Source organism: Aptenodytes patagonicus, chromosome 1 (assembly GCF_965638725.1).
Source record: "Aptenodytes patagonicus chromosome 1, bAptPat1.pri.cur, whole genome shotgun sequence".
Classification (NCBI taxonomy): Eukaryota; Metazoa; Chordata; class Aves; order Sphenisciformes; family Spheniscidae; genus Aptenodytes; species Aptenodytes patagonicus.
In genome coordinates, this window is record NC_134949.1 from 69,213,477 (window position 1) to 69,230,633 (window position 17,157).

The window sequence follows — 17,157 nt, forward strand, 5'->3', positions numbered from 1 at the left end:
CGGAGAGCGGCGGGCGCGGAGCCGACCTCCCCGGGGCGCCGCCGCCGCCCGCTCCCGCCGTCGCGCACCCCCTCCCCGCGGGCTGACAGGCAGGTGAGGGGCCTCGCTCGGTGCGGGGGGTCGGAGTGTGTGTGTGGGGGGTGTTTAACGTTTCTTACCGGCCGCTGGGGGGAGCCAGGGGCGGGGCGGGGCCTGCGGGAGCCGGTAGCTGCGGGCAGTCGCCGGGCTGGGCAGGGGCTGCGGCGGCGGGGTAGGGGGCAGGCGGCGGCGGCGGGGCCTGTCGCCGGGGAGCTGCCGCTCAGGTGGGTCCGGGTCCGGCGGCGGCTCCCCCGAGGGCTGCGTGGCCTGTCGGCCGGCCGGAGAGAGGGGGCGCCCGGGCGCGGCCGGGGGAGACGGCCGGGGGGGTGCGGGGCCTCGCCCCTGCCGGGCCCCGCGCACGCTGTCACCGCCCGGGGGCTGGGCGGCGGCGGCAGCCCTCCCCCGGCCCCGGCCGCCCCCGGCCGGCCGGCCGGCCCGCGGGGACGGCCGCATCACCCTGCCCGCCGCCTCGCCGGTAGCGGGCGAGCGGGCCCGCGTCCTGCCGGGTATTGCTCATGGTGGTGGTGCGCCGGGGCGGGCTGTTGTGCGTCGGGTGGGGTTTGGTTTTGCCTCCTACCGCAGGTCCTTCGTGTTCTTCCCATTCGCGTTCCGTATTGTATTTTTCTGCCCCTACTTATTTAGTCTGTCCTTGGGAAGCGCACGCTTTTATTGTCTTAGTCACATCATCTGAGGTAATGGTGACCGGTGTCTTTCTACCTAGACCTTGCGGTGTTGTAGGATTTCTTTATTTCTTCCCTGTGAATGCTGAACGGTCACATTTCATTTATTTTATTACATCTACCACAAAGTAAGCGTCAGCTGACACGATGCTTTGTTTCTGAATCTGCTGCCATCCTGAAGCATGTGTCGGGAATTGCTGTCTTTCCACATCTGTCTTGTTTGTAACGTGAACTCTAAATCGTAGTTATGAAGTATACAATTTATTTTACGTGAAATGTTGCATGCACGCTGGAAGTTCGCATTATGGTTAGTGCCGACATGGTGTGAGATGGTCTAAAGTGAAACCCCGATGGAAATGGGAGAGACTAGGAGATATGAAGAAAAGATACAAAGAAACAGCTATGGAGGAGGTGGTGTGGGAAAGCAGTACAGAAGCCAAGAGAATGAAAGCAAATGGATAGACGCAGAATTGGTCTAAAGAACAATGTATGTTTAACACTTTATCCAAGCTTGTTTTGGAGGCACATTGATGTATACGACGTGGTTGTAGCTGGATAATACGTTACCTCAAATCCAATGGGCTGTAACCAAAAAAAGTTGTCTGGTTTGACTGCAGGGTTGTAACTCTTAAATGATGGCCAACTCGGCTAGGATGTCTACAGCAGCAACCTCCACCAGCTGCCTGCCCTCCTTTTCTCCCGGAGGTTACTGCATCTATAGCAGTAGGTGGCTGAACATAGGTCTCTTCCTGAGCTACTGCGATCTACAGCCAGACATATTCCTGTATTTCGTGTTGAAAACTGCAGCAGCTCAGATGTGTGCCCCAATTCAGGGTCACTTATGAGTCAGGACCCTTACAGCCATATCAAATAAGATTAGAAGAGATATATCACTACCTTGCTCATGCTAGTATGAGCAGAGTTGGTAGTACAATAGTTGACTTTTTTCAGTAATGAAATATTTGGACTGAACCACTAGTTATTTAATAACTGAGACAGCTGTACTGAATGTAGTTCAGTTCTGGAAGCATAGTTCAGAACTTTATCACACGACAGCAGTTCCCTGAATAGTCAAGTATATGACTTTACTATACCATCCAGAAATTTGGAACTGTCTGAATCCATCAAGCTGCAAGAGGGGCTGCAGCTAGAAAAAGGTTGGGATCTGCTGAGTAAAATGTGAGTTTATCATAATATTTGCTATAATTTGAACTTTCTCCACCTTTTCTGGGAAACCAGTTTAGCTGTAAGTAAATCACTGTAAGGATGTTAGCAGGTTTTCTGCAGTTTGGGTTTCTGCTACCTGGGCTATATGAAAGCATCATGTTTTTCATAAGTCTTAGCGTTTTTCTTTGATTCTGTCACAAGCTTTTATGAGATTCTGTTCGTATAACTTTTCATCTCTAATATCTGGCTAATGGCCTGATTGGCAAAAAAGCAGGTTTGGTATTTATATGGCCTGTACCTTTTTATTGAATTGCAAATCTTGGTCATGAAAGAAACCTAGGTTGTGGGGTTTTTTGCTGAATCTGCCACTTTCTCAGTTGCTCGTAGCAGTTATCTGTGTTGCTGTATGAATAGAAATATTTCATCATGCTATTGTAACCAGTGCATGAGTTCCTTGCTATTATTCCTTATTTTGTGAAGCAGGATACTCTCCCATTGTTATCCCTCCTCCCCTCACCCCTCCCTATTTTCAAGCCTGTTCCCCCCAAAAGCCTCTCTTGCGTGAGAGGTTTGTTACAACACTTACCTGGCTAAGTCACTTGAAAATTGTAGTACATTTAGAAGGTCTGGCTTGTTTTATCTGTGTATGGTATGCTCAGAAATGTATGGATGGATGCATGCATGCAGCTATTTAAATAATCAGACTGATTGCTAGAATTAAGAAACAATAATATGCGTTCTTGAACCTTGCTGGCTACCCTGCCGTAAGAGCACTCTGGGTGATGAGGATTCTATCAATTACTACCTGTTTAAGCCAAGAGTTTAACTCTGGTATGCAGTGGGCTGCCGTATGGCAATGGTAGAGCGTGAGATCCTAGAAAATCCAATGTTGATTTAGGAATAGTGATGTTTTCTAGTATGTGGGTTGTGTCAACATCATTAACACAACTCTGTTGTCAGGGCGAGATTATGACAGAAATTCTGTAGATGGAGCATGCTTTGCTTTGCACAGTGATGTTACCCGTGGTGACTTTAGGCTAGCTGTCTACATGGATTCACTAGTGCTTCTAGGTACTTCTGGGCTTTTGAAATATCTTTACCACTTTTAGCATTTTTTTTCCACTATTGGGAAGTTGGTTGTTGGTTGCATGCCACCTGGGGGGAAGAGAGAAACAACCGTGCATACAAATACATAGTATTTACTGACTGTATACTCTAAAAATCAGGCTATAAACTTTTTAGACATACAGTGACAGAAAATTAATCTCCACAGGTCTTCAATCTTCTAGGTAATTAGAAGAGTCAGAGTTATTTTAATCAGTTCATCACTAGGAAGTTTATGTGCATGTTCTGTTGCTTTTTGTGTTTTCAACTTTTTTAAAAAGAAAAAAGACATATAGTAATTTTTGTTGTTTATCTCCTATATGCTTTAAATTTAGAGACTTATAATTAGCTGCCAGTCATTGCACAAACCAAATCCTGATGCACCTACCCAGCCTACCTACACGTGTCAGTGTTAAGAACGCAGGACAGGGTGGGACTGTGTGGGTCACTGGGTCCAATCCCTGGTAAATCCAGGCAAGAACCAGCAGCTGAGAATCGTCCACAACATATCTGCACCATGTGCTAATCATCCTGTAACAAATTTAATGCTGCCCGTGAAATACTTAAAGCTGTAGGAGAGAATAAGTGCTGGAACAGTGTCCAAGACTTCTGCCATACCTGGGAAGCCTTTAAGTGTGATGTCCAGATAGTGTTAAGAAATATGTGCCCCAGTCTCTGGAGGAAGACAGAAAGATTTCTACTGGTACACAGCAACCTGACAAAGGGAAATAACTTGCTTGTGCACCCAAATTTAGTGACCAGGTTAACTCTTAGTATACTGCAAGGAGAACCACTTTAGTCTGACAAGTGAGATGAGGTAAGGCCTTTACAAATATCAATAGCACCTCATGTTCTGCCTTGAGTTGAGGCCGACCTCCAGAGCTTTAGGAGAAAATCCTTATAAGCAAGTGGTGTATCACAAAGAGTATATAAATATGAATAAATAAAGATTTAGCTGAAATACATGCATTTTTATAATATTAGTGAGCCTTTTTCTTTTTGTGGTCTTGGTTTTTGGGAAAGAAGATATAAAGGAATGAAGCTGTGGTGGTGAAACATGCTTTATGCTGATATCAAGACCTATGGGAGTTACAAGAAACAAAACCTGATGTCAGTTAAAACTGCTTTTGCAAAGAAGCTGCTATAGAGTAGAGCATGTTCTGTTGTCTTACGTCTGTTGTGGAGTAAGTAGATCTCATGAATGGAAGTGTATACTTGCGGAAGACAAATTAACTAGGAAGCTGATGAATATTTCTGGCTCACGGTTAGTGTATTCTGGATGGGATATCTTGTAGGAATGGGAGAGAAGAATGGGAAACAGAATGGTGTCTAAAAAGGACAGATAATAAAGATGTTTCCATGTTCTGTGGTGATTTGATGTCTAAGTGTATCATTTAGGCCAACCTTTCAAATTTAAAAAGTGTGTAACAGGAGTGTCAATTTATGTTTAGGAACAAAACACTCCTTTGACAAATGACTGCTGGGTTTTTCCTCAAAATGTTAGGGTCAGAGTTGATGGCCTACCTTTTACAAAACATGTTTTTTAATATGTCAGTCACCTAAAGATTATCAGGGATTTTGGAGATTTTTCTGGGAAGATTTCTCTGTCTGTGTACATGAGGGAGAATGTATCAATTCCCATCTTCTCATGTTCAGCGAGACAGAACAAAGGCACTGTTACTTTCGGTGAACTTGGCAGATGTGCAAGTAGGTGAACTTACCTTAAAAAAACAAGAACAAAAACAACAACAAAAAGAACCAAACCAACTTTTAAAAATGATTGGACATAAGTAGATGTCGGTGCTTGGGCATCTATTTACGTGCTATCTAGGAACAAGAATCAATCGTAATATGAACAGTTACTTTTTTGTCTTCTTTCTATCTTTATTTCATTCATCCCTTTTGCTTTCTTGCTATCAAGGCCATGAGGACAAGACTATTTTGATGAGGATAAACAACCCTGAATTCCATGGGTTCAATGCCTTGTGTCCAGCATTGGCTGGCTTGCAAACAATTTCCAGAGTAAACTTTCTTCTGTCCTTTTTGTGTCTAATAGTCATTAATTTAACAGGAAAAGTAGTGAGCTTTCTTACCTTCCAAAACTAGTCAAACCTAAAATCTACAATATAGTCCTAAGATAGATGCTTCACATTTTTTGTATAAAGTAACATAGCAACCGTAGCTTTTGTAATTGTGGTGTGCACCAGAAAGTAACAGGAATTCAATTTTTCTCTTGGTCTTGGTTAACACGTCTCTAAGTTGTGAATCTTGTCTATTCTCTCATCATACCCCCTATTTGAATTCCAGGGTAAAGATATCTGGCAGGGTTTTATTGGAATATAAGCTGTTCCTTTTTTTGGAATTCCGTCTTTTTTCCCCACTTCCCTCCCCGCTCTATTCGGGAGTCCAGGTCTACTGTATAATCCAGTCGTACTTATTCGTGATTAACTATTCGGGTGTGAATTATGAAAATGTGAACAATTGCTACCTCTGTTAATGAAGTCTAATGTGTCTGCTACAGTGCTTTATCAGATTAATACGGCTCTTGTAAAGGCTGACTTTTATGTTGCTATTATAAAACTGACATTCAAAGCTTTCCTTGTGCAGACAGAAATCGGAGCTACAAGAAAGTTCAGTCTTCTGGAGGCTGGGTATATGGCTTCCATTATGCTGATGGGAAGCACTAGAGGAGTCACTGTGCTGTAAGATGTGCTTGCCTGCCTAGTTCGTGATCAAACTGCCCCATTCCTGACCGTCAGGCAGTGATGCTGTTAAGGAGTTGACTCCATCAATGTTGCTGTCTGTCAGCCAGTGTCAGTCCTGAACAGAAACTGCAGAAAAAAAATTCGGAGGAAATCTTACTTGCTGAAGGCTGCAGAAGTTATTCCAAAATTATTCTTGTTTTAACAAATGTAAGCAGGGATTTTCCTGTATTTCTGCAGTATGTTTTTCTGTATTTGGTTTGCTTACTTACCTAGAAGTAGTAACTGTGATATTAGTATTTGTCCTGGAGTAGGGGGAGATATAAAAGTCATCATATATTTATATGACAGAGAGATCCTCCAGAGGTTAGCAAAACTTTGTGTTAATGAATATTCCGTTCTCTGTCAGCTGTAGCCAGGAATGTCTGCTTTCTGAGCCGTTGGTTCACATAAAATACTAGATACAGGGGCTGAATGTGACAGCATGGGTAAATGCATCTCATTTTATTGGATTCTTTATCCTGAAGTTGATGTTAATGTGATCCCTCCAGAATTTCTTACAATTCTACTATGCTGGAATACAACTCTTATTGAAAACCACCAGATCTTTTGACAAGACTAGTGTACCTATTCCTGCCCTCTCTCACTTCATAATTGCCTTACAAATAAATCTGCATGAAGTTCTGCAGGTTGCATTTTACTGTTCTTTCAGCGTCCTAGGTTCTGATGCAGGAGTTACGAGCTTTCATGCTGCTTTGAATTACCATTTTCATTGAGGTTTGGTTCTGGATATCACTATACTTCTTGGTGTGGTAGCTGCTTTGCTGTTTTGAAGGAGGCTCGATTCTCCATTGCTTTACACTGGCTATGACTAGGCTATAGTAATGAAACATTCATTTTAGTTGCCACAAGTTGCACTGTAGCACCTTTAAATGTTTACTGTCAGATTATAAACTTTTTTCACAGTTCATGGTGTCTGTCTCCGAGTGTTTTTGGACAGTTACCTGTGATCTTAGAAGACATTTTTCTTAGTTGGCACTTCAGGCAGGAGGTACTGTTATCTATCTTACCATTTTCATACAGAAAATGTGTTCATAACTGTCCTTTCTTCAAACTTTTTTCTACAATATTGTGTAATTCTCATATATTCTTTTTATGCTTCTGATAGTCCTTCTTTCAAGCTTTTTCATAATCGCTAGATAATGTTTTCAACTAATACTAAAGCGCGTCGATCGTATGTCTCTGTCCTTGCAAAGCTGCTATGCCAATCTCTAGATATCTACATGAAGTTTTTAATTTGGCTGACATTAATTTTTTGGAATTTTTTTATTTGGCTTGCAGATAGGATGCTCTTTGGAAGTTTTTGTTCTCTTAGTGAACAGTGAACAAGAGAGTTTTGTTTCACAAATGTAAAGGTATGCAAGCTACCTTGAGGAAAAAATGGTTTAGCACTGGCTTCAGCGGTTTTGTTTTTTTAAACACTTGGCAGTTTATAGTCTCTTTCTTTGTAATCTTAGGTAAAGGTTCCTGAATTGGCAGAAAGGACCAAAGGTTTTTGAAACCTACAGGAGAGTTTGCAAAGGAAAAATGGTCAATACGTTCATGTCGCAGTTGGACAGTGTTTCTTGTGGTTACCACCATCCTGTAAGGTTAAGGGATGATTTATTTGTGACTAACTTTAAGGTCACAGTAGAACAGGAAAAAAGTAACAGTGCTGTGCGTTGGCCTCGTGGAAGGTAAGAGATCGTACTTCTAAGATTCCTAATAAAATGCTAGTGTGGGTCAGAATATTGAAAAACTTTAACTTTTCTGGTTATGTTGCTATCTGAAAGAAATCTCCCATGTAATTTTGCTTGGACTCCTGGAAAGGAACTAGAACTCTTTCTTCTTCCTGATTAATTGGTATTGCGAATGAAAAAAGATGTTTCTGTCACTTCCTTCACTTCACTGTTTCCAGGATGAAAGCTGTTTTTCATTGTGTGAATTGTCTTAATATCTACTTCTGCTTATGGATTCCTAATAGCAACAAAGTGAAATGGCCGGTGATAAATGCTACTAGAAAAAAAAATCAGGAAAAAAAAGAGTAAGGATTTATCTTGTAACATGTTTGTTTTTCTCTTGAATCATGACAAATCTCTGTGTCAGTGAAACTATTGAAACTGGCTGCATGGCTGGAAGGGTGTATTTAGTTAACATTGGGAATATTCAAGATTTTAAAGTCTGACAATGGTGTAATAAAAGTTCTCATTTCAAGGGAAAGAGCAGAGGGCTACATTTGCTTGTTGCCAAAGACTTTTTCTTTTCTTAATCTACTGCTTTTGTTTGATTTTGCTTTTGAAAAGTGAGTGCAGTGTAACACGTGCCGGTGATGGCACTGATGTCGGAGTTCTTCTCCCTGAGTTTCACGTGTGCCTGCTCTGGGAATCCTTTCAGTAATGCTAATCAACAGCTAATTCTAGCAGTTGGCTTTCATAGCTTGAATTATTTGATTTTTCTGGAGTAACAGAGGGGATGGTGCCTACCTGAGAAACAAAGCTTAGAACTGAATTAGCATAAGACTGGTGTTTCTACTTAAGGTGGACGAGAGCTAAGCTGCCTGCCCGGTATATTAGAAGATGGCTACTGCGCAGCACCTGCTGTGGTACCAGCTCCTTTCGGCTGCCTGGGAAGCTACTTTTCTGTCAAGGACATCAGTCACTTTCATTCTTTGCAAAGCTATTAATAGTTTAACAAAACCTTTGCTAAAGCAAGGAGAAAGCAATTCTGTGAGTTTTCCATTTTGAGGGTGATTAACTCATTAGAAATGATCCAAAATCTTTTGTGCACTTCTTGTGTATTGTTAAGCACTTTACTAGGTGATACTTCTGCATGCAACAGTAATATACTTCTAGCAGCATTTAAACTTTAATGTTTCTTGGGGATAGTGCTTTAATTGAAACACAGACTAAAACATGTCTAATCTTTTGGTTCAAGTTAAACTTATTTAAAGCTGTTAAGTGAATGAGTGTTTGCACTGATTTACTGTGGTGTGAGTTTCTAGAAATGAATTAAGTGCTGTGATTTGGATTAATTTTCAAGAGAATTCTTGTGAATACAAGCTGTCAGTTGAATGTACTTTATGTACTGTCTAAGAAATCGTATCTGACTTGTTTTGAGTGCCTAACTGGTGTCAGCAGCATTTTTAGCATTTTGATATCTCAAACATTGAGATTAGTCTGAAATAGCTTTTCTATTTGGAAGAAGTGTTTTTCTTCCAGATCTGGGGCACAGTGTCTTACTTATTGAAGCAACTCCAGTGGAACACTGTAGACTTTGTTACATAGTTTATATTTCTGTACTGTTTTGCATAAGGATATGTAGCTGAAATAGAAGTCTCTCATCTGTAACTTGCATTAAAAAAAATAAATCTGTAGGTGGTGTTTTGGTAGCTAACTTCAATTATTAATGCTGCTGGCTATCTTTTCTTGGCCTATTTTCCTTTACGTATATGTTTAAAATATTTCGTAGCAATATTGTTGCTAGCTTCAATTGTCATTTAAAAACAAAGAGAAAGCAAGAGAAAGAGAGAGTGAGCACTTGAACTTCTTGAGGACTGCCCACAAAACAGTATCAGCTTCCATAAGCTTTGTAAAATTACTCTTGCTGTTGTATCTTCTATGAAATAGTGTGAAAATGAAAAAATGCTGGCTTACTCTGATCTTGTTTTCCATTTAAAACTTAGGGTTAAACTAAACATTTTAAAACTATTTCTTGTTGTATCTTTTCCTATACTAACTTGTTTCTGAAAGGAAAAAGTTGTTTCTTTTCTTCATCAGGCTTTTACTTTTTTTCTTTCTACCCTTTTCCAGTATTTTTTGCAATATTGTTTTTTGGTCTCTTCCCCTCCACCCACTTTTACTATTTCTACAATATCTTCTGTAAGTGTATTCCTCTTTTAAGCCTAATCATTCATCTGCTTGCCCAATTATTATCTCACAAATGTGCCTTCAGCCATAGGGTTTGGAAAAATTGATTCTTAATATCTGGCAAACCTAACTTCCGAGCAGAAGGTGAGGCTAGATGAAAGCTGTTGTGAAAGGAAAGATGTTGGGATACATAAGATGCTGCTGCTCTTTGGACGCTATCTGGTATTCTTTTGTCTAATAGGGAGAGGTCAGGCCAGGAATGTTTCAGCGTTCCAGTTTTGATTTCAGCTGAGCCCAACAGTGACTTCAAATAGTTTACACTGGAAAAAATAGAAAAAAAAGTGAGACCTGTGTAGTGGGAGTAGTTCTGCAGTGCAGCAGTTCAGTCACGAGAGTGGATTTCATCCCTGTTTCTTGCTCCTCTACTAGATCTTGACTACTAACAGTGGTCTCAGCCCAGTGCCTCTGTATTAGAGATGCCTGCTAGCACTTGCAAAACAGCGTAATGTTATGGTGCAAAAATAAGGAATTTTATTGCGTATGCTGCCGGAGTTCATGTTTAAAGAAAAAGGAGAGGGGAGGAGGAACTGCAACATGATGATGTCATAATATTCTGTGTTTTAAGAGGTTCCTGCTGTTGGAATGATATTATGTAATGGAATTAATCTGAGCTGGTTAATGAGAAGTATATTTGATTGAAATCTTTGCTTAACCTGAACAAAGATTTAAGTCATGTTTAGGACTGAATCCCAGTTCGAGAGAAAATAAGAGACTGGAACCAGTTTTCAGTACAGGTGTGATTCTCTTGTTCCTCTTAACCTCACTGGTCCCATTGCTGTGTGACTGATGTTCTTTCGGAGTTGTATCTATACTTGCTTAAGCTTTGTGGTCAGTAATGATTTCATTATTCTTTTTAGTTTCGGTTCTGACTTCTGAGTTTGAAGGAGGGCTGACAGCAACACTAAAGGGACCTGCTAGTCGAGACCACGATCAGAATCATTTCAGTCCATCCTAACTTCCCATTTGCAGGATTATTTTCACAGCAACAGGGTTTAGAAACTGTGTCCTATGGAAGCTAGCAGTGCTTGAAGGAAAAAAACAAACCTACTGAATGGGCTTTAAATTTTGATTGTCTGTCTTACTCAGAAAGGTAACAGGGAAAGAATTAGGGCCAGTTAGAAATAGGAAAAAAAAGTTAGACTACTTTTGTAGAGTTCAGGTCATGATGAACAAAATTATGGCTTGAAAATTGATGGGTTCTTTTTTTCCTCTCTCTCTTTACTGTGATAATATAACAACAGAGAAGCAAGAATAGAAGTTCCTTTTTGAGTTTAAATATTAGGGTTTAAATAAAAAATTGCTTTTTTGTGAGTGGGAATTGAAAAGATGCTGGAGATGTGTAAAGGTAGTAGGATACACTTTAATGTGGGACAAAATATTTTGTGATAAACTAGGTATTTAATATGCTATTTTTATTGATACAGTTTTTAATATGTTATTTTTATTGATACAGATATGGTCCTGAACATTGTGAGCACGTGACTTCAAAGATGGACAACTGGGTCCGTTATAAGTTGTGATTGGCCTTAAGCTGACTTAAAACCATTGAAGAACTTAACAGGATTTCTCTCATTCCTGATTTATGCCTATCTAATTGCCTCACACCACCAGCTTAATCATGTATGGAAGTGCTCGGTCAGTTGGTAAGGTGGAGCCAAGCAACCAGAGTCCAGGGCGTTCACCAAGGCTGCCACGGTCACCACGCTTGGGCCATCGTCGAACCAACAGCACAGGAGGCAGTTCTGGGAGTAGTACTGGGGGTGGCAGTGGAAAAACCCTTTCTATGGAAAATATTCAGTCCTTAAATGCCGCCTATGCTACGTCTGGCCCTATGTATCTAAGTGACCATGAGAACGTGGGTGCAGACACCCCAAAAAGCACCATGACTTTGGGCCGATCTGGGGGGCGGCTGCCTTACGGTGTTAGGATGACTGCAATGGGTAGCAGCCCTAACATTGCCAGTAGTGGAGTTGCCAGTGATACTATTGCATTTGGAGAGCACCATCTCCCTCCAGTGAGTATGGCATCCACTGTGCCTCACTCACTGCGCCAGGCCAGGGATAACACAATAATGGATCTGCAGACACAACTCAAAGAAGTATTAAGGGAAAATGATCTGCTTCGCAAGGACGTGGAGGTGAAAGAAAGCAAGCTGAGTTCTTCCATGAACAGTATCAAGACCTTCTGGAGTCCTGAGCTAAAAAAGGAGAGAGCTCTGAGGAAAGATGAAGCTTCAAAAATCACCATTTGGAAGGAACAATATAGAGTTTTGCAAGAAGAAAACCAGGTTTGTCATCTAATGTCACTGTTGTGTTAGTGCAGTAGCACGATTAAATGAGTTTATTAAACTTGCATGTCACATTTAAGCAGCTAAATTATATTGGTGCTTTTCCCAGGTAATTGATATGAATAAGATGTGTTTTCAACTTGCAAGCCTCTCTTTAAATGTTTCTTGTCAGACCTGTAAGCCACCTCTTGAGTGTTCATTTCTTCTTGTGTGCCATTTGTTTTTTTTCCTGGGACTGTTGCTAACCACTCAGTGTCCTTTTGGAAATATTTTACCCAGATCATAATTAATATTTCTATAGTGCTCACCTCTTGAAGCATTCTCTGAGATGCAGAATGTACTAACTGCTCACTCCAAATACAACTGAACTGCTGCTGAATGTTGACAGATTGCCAGTAAAACAAAGTTCATGTTACACGGGTCTTATTTTAGAGCTCCAGTTAAAACCTCCAGATCTGCAGTTTTCACAGACAGATATAAATTGTGTTGTTGGCTACATTTAAGTAACACTGTTTAATACCTGCTGATCTACTCTTTTGTCACAAGCTGTGCATATCTTGTTATGCAGCTATCATAAAGCACCCTACAGTTTTTTTGTAGTGGTCTGGCTGGTTAGACAATAGGCAGAAGAACAGAGAATCTTGGGTGTCTAGTTCTTTTGTCCCTCTTAAAAGTATCCCTAAATTAGAATAAAACTGAGAGGTTGATTAAAATTGAGGTCTCTTTGTAGTCAGCTCTACTTATTAAAAGCTCTTTTTTTTACATTTTCCCACCTAGACCTTCTTGCTAGCTTAATCCTGAAGTAACTACTTGTCTTTGAGTTAAGTGTCCTCCTGTTTAGTTGTTTCTGGCCAAATGCGAGTTAGGCATCTCTCTGGACTCTCCAGTAAGAAACCTCACTACTCTTATGGAAAACAGGCCCAGCGTCCAACTCCAAAAGTTTCCTGAAATCTAAGTCAGCTTTCACCGTGACAAAATTACTTTTCCTATTGAGTTTTTTAAATATCCAAGAAAGTTTAATGAAATAGTTTCCATCATTCAAGCGTGATCATGTTCTTGAAGCTTTTAAGGTATACTTGCTATTTTAGGCAGTGCTTTTTTTAAGATTTGCTTTAGAAGGTGGAGGGGAGAGGGAAACTAAACTGCTGGAGGAAAAAAATAGTGCTGGTAGTACTTGACATGCTATACTCTACTTTCAGGTGACCTGTCTTAAATAGTAGATTCCTTTTGGTTAGTGACAGTCAGCTACACTGAAGCTGTCTGAGATTTTCTTTTCACTTTTTGAAGAACTGAGTTGAAGAAAGTAAGTTGCTTTTCCTGAGTTAGTATGAAATAATTTAATGAACTTGTCATGTAGTTTTATAGCTGTATTCTTACCGAATGGTAAGTATCACAACATGGGATTTGTTAATGTGTGTGACGTTTCATTTTCATATGTCTTCTTGCAGTGAAGAAAACCTAAAGTTAAATAATTTTTATTACAAAAGTAGGATTTCCTTAGAAGGAGTCATCCAGTGAAAATTTTAGTTATAGTGGTACAGTACCAGTATAATGAGTACATGGAATACCATTCACTCGACTTTATGATGCTCTTTGTATTTCAGCTACAGGTAGGTATTTTAATTCTCAAATTCTTTTCATTTTTAAGTTCTGTTTTCATACTGAAGAGAATGTCTTGGAATATAATAACATTTCTTCTGAAATCACTTTTGTCATTTGAGAATGCTGTGGAAATCTTGCAAGAAAAATGCAATGAATGTATGTTTTAGAATGGTTTAAGCAGTTACTAAATATGCGTAGACTGGAGAACAGTGATTCCTCTCTCTGAGGGGTTTTTTTCCTTGTCTTTCCTTTATCCCCTAATTAAACATTTACAGATATTTCCAAGCCACTGTTCTCTAGGCAATCACTATAATTATTACCACACTGGTAGAATTGTATAACTTTGGTCCAAAAAAAGAAGGGTGCAATTTAAAAGTAAAAGGGTATTATTGCAATGAGCTGTAAAAACTAAGAATGCTAATTAATAGATTATAGTTAGCTAACAGTGTGTCCTAATTAAACTCTGAATTCATTATGTCTTCTATAGCCTTTTGGAGTTGGTCACTTCAGCCCTTTATAAGGAAGATCAGTTTAATAGGATTTACTGTAATTAAACAGACTTCTCTGTTTAGACACTGAACAAGGGATTTCTCTGATCTGTTGAGGGACCAGAAAAATCTCTTCATTACCCCTTCAGCCTCTCCATAAAATGACTTCCAGTATAATTGCAGGAACCGGTGTTTTAGACCTCAATACGAGTATTTCAGCACATCACTTTTAATAAAGACTTCTCGCATGGGCAGAACTTGCGCTTTATATTAAGTTTAGCTAAGGCCAAATGCATTGTTAAAAATTGACTCAACTCACGGAGCCAAGATGCTGGCCGACTCATGCCATTATCTGATAGTCATCTCAATCTCTTTGCTGTGATCTTGGCTCTTTATTCCTCTATGCACACTTGATTGTCCCTGATTGTATTTTTTACTGGTGTTCTTGTCACCTCAACTTTGAATGATTGAATTGCCTCTTGGTTTTGGAAGTTGTTAAAAATACATGAAAATGTGAGCTCTGGTTGATTGCTACCTCAGCCTCCTGTGAAAAATGCTCTGGTGTCTTAGGGTTTTCTTTCCCATTTCTTGGGAACATGTGCAAATAAATCTTGATGTATTGCTTACTGATTTCCAAGAAATTTTCTGGATTCAATAAAGATCAGAGAATGAGCAGAGAGATTAAAGAGCATGCTACCTCTCCTGAGTCAGTCACATCTCTTTGTTTGGTTGTCTTCTTAGGGCAATAGGTAGCAGGGATATCTTGGATATAATACCGAGAATGTCATGCGCATGCATCTATATAGCTCTCACTTGGGTTGAGAGTGCTTTAGTCTTGTTCAGTTGTGGTGTTTTCACCATTTGTGGTGTAGCACAGCTGTATTCATCAGCTACTCTGAGCAAATACTACAGCTGTGGAGTGTAGCATATGCTGAACTTTGTTTTCATCCTTTGTTACTGATCTGAAGAGCCAGAAAACCCTTTCTTTTCATAAATGGGGAATGTCATTGTCATCTCATTTTGAAGAGCTCAGAACTAAACACGCAAAGTATTCCTGTAGTTAACATAGGTTCTTGGAAAAATACAATAGTTTTCAGTGCTATAGTTAACCAACTATACTTTGCAAGAAGCCAAAAGGAGAGTGCAAATGATTACTCAAAGGTTGACAAACGCATGCATATCCAAGGAGGAACTGATGGAGCCAATAAACAGGAGCTTATTTTTGGCATGGTATCACTTTCCTCAGCGTGCTTTAGTAGGAACTGTATTTTTCTGTATTGAAAAATATTTTTTTTTTAGTGTGTGCGGTTTAAAGTTTCCCTGGAAACCTCTTCATTAGAAGCCAGAAGAGCAAAGGAAAGACCGTGAATATTTTTTGCACTTAGATAGAAATAATTTCCCTAAAAACTGGACTATGTGGAACTCAAGAACAAAGGAATTCCTCTCAGTTGAAATTTGCTTATAATAAGGTGATTGTCCCTTAAAATAAGTAGTGCAATGCAAATTTGATGTCTTAACGCCCTGCATTGAAATTTCCCACATTTGACTGATCTACATTTAAGATCTGATATATGTTTCAGCTGAAATATTGTGGTACTGCTGAAAACATCTTTTTACTTTGAGGTATTTCTGTGGTCTTTTTGTGGTTAGAGGCCTTGTATGTCTGAGTGAGAGAGTTCAACCAAGAAAATATTTCTGAAAGGAATTTCACCTTGCTTGGGGTAAGCACTTGAAGAACCTTCTACTTTACTGTGATGGAGAAGTGTGATGGGTGTACTCCAGCATTTCATCAGCGTTATTCTCCAGACTTCTGTAATTGCATCCTCACAGTCAGAAATACTCTCCATTTCATAGTAGCGTGGAATGAGCATCTTTTTAAAATAAAGTTGTCCATGTGTTAGCCTCTTAAATGCGTTGGGTGCTGCTGTTGTGAGACTGGCTGAGCTTCTAATGAGTATATTCTTCCTCTGAAAATCAGATTAATTCTCACTTCTCCATTGATTTAATTTTTTGGGGTTTTTTAATTATATTAAAAAAATTTTGATTTGTTTTAGTACTGTGTCATTCTAATACTAGTACCATTCCTGAGTTGGTTAATAGTTGACAGAAAGCTAGACTTTCTCCCATTATGGATGTTTAATTGTGCAATATGCGGTTCCATAGTCATTGCTTAAAGGCATTATCTGTATCCCACAGCATTACACTTAAATAATTATTTCAATGGCAGATGTCTGCCGGCTCTCTAGAATGCTGCCAGCTTTAAGGTTCCCTCTGTCTTTCCCCAGTTGCAGCATGAAATTATAACTTAATTCTCTTTTAGAATAACTCAAAACTATCTTCTCAAGAGTGCTTGATATCTGAGGCATTTATCAAGTTGCAGCACTTTGTAGTGACTTCAGAAATTGTCATGTAATCGCCCAAGAGACGGGCCTTCTGTGTTCTGTCTTTTTGCAATTCTATAAGGAAATAAAATTAGACTTTTTGTGCTTATCTAGGTTCCCCAATGCTCCTTTTCTCCCATGTTTCCTATTGAGGTAGAATCTAATGCCAAGTTGCTTTGAACTGTAGTGTAGGCTGAACGGCTGTTCCCTATTTGATCCATTAAACATACAAGGGGGAATACTACCAACTTAAAAGCAGCTTGTAATAAAGTGGGTGATGTCAGTGGTACTGTTGAACTTAATAGTTTAACTGTGCTTTTTGCTATTAAGCTAGGGAAGGGATTACTCTAAATTCTGGTCCCCCTCATAGCAGACTCTTTCTATTATAATTCTTTGTCCGCTATGTATTGAAACTGTTCAGACATTACACTCCTAACTAGGGTTGCAGTGTATTATTCCACCATTCAGTATGTATATTCCTGAAAAATCTTGTCTGTGTTACTGTATTTCTCTAGAAGCCATTGTCTCTTTTGGCATTATCGTAATTCTGGTGTTTGAGTTACTAACTTTTTCTCTTAAGTGTTCTTACTTTCTAAAGTATGAACTAGGTAGCTTGAAACTGTGTAAAGGCTTCGGTTTGGAACAGATCAAACTTCCAGTGTTCACTCAGTGAACAGTTGAACAATGACAGATGATAGCAATA

At 39.8% G+C, this 17,157-nt stretch overlaps 1 protein-coding gene across 10 annotated transcripts in view; it reads left to right on the plus strand.

Moving 5' to 3' along the window:
• The first annotated feature begins 10 nt into the window (after positions 1-10).
• The window catches only part of ERC1 (ELKS/RAB6-interacting/CAST family member 1), a 309,608-nt gene continuing 292,461 nt past the window's right edge, over positions 11-17,157 (plus strand). For 6 of the 10 annotated variants that reach the window (XM_076341250.1, XM_076341288.1, XM_076341261.1 and 3 more), the window contains exons 1-2: positions 11-93; positions 11,150-11,983. In XM_076341250.1, coding sequence (XP_076197365.1) covers positions 11,315-11,983 — 669 coding nt within the window. In that variant the 5' untranslated portion in view covers positions 11-93; positions 11,150-11,314. The remainder of the gene's footprint in view (positions 94-11,149; positions 11,984-17,157) is intronic. The other 4 variants (XM_076341295.1, XM_076341322.1, XM_076341313.1 and 1 more) reach the window with 1 other exon arrangement.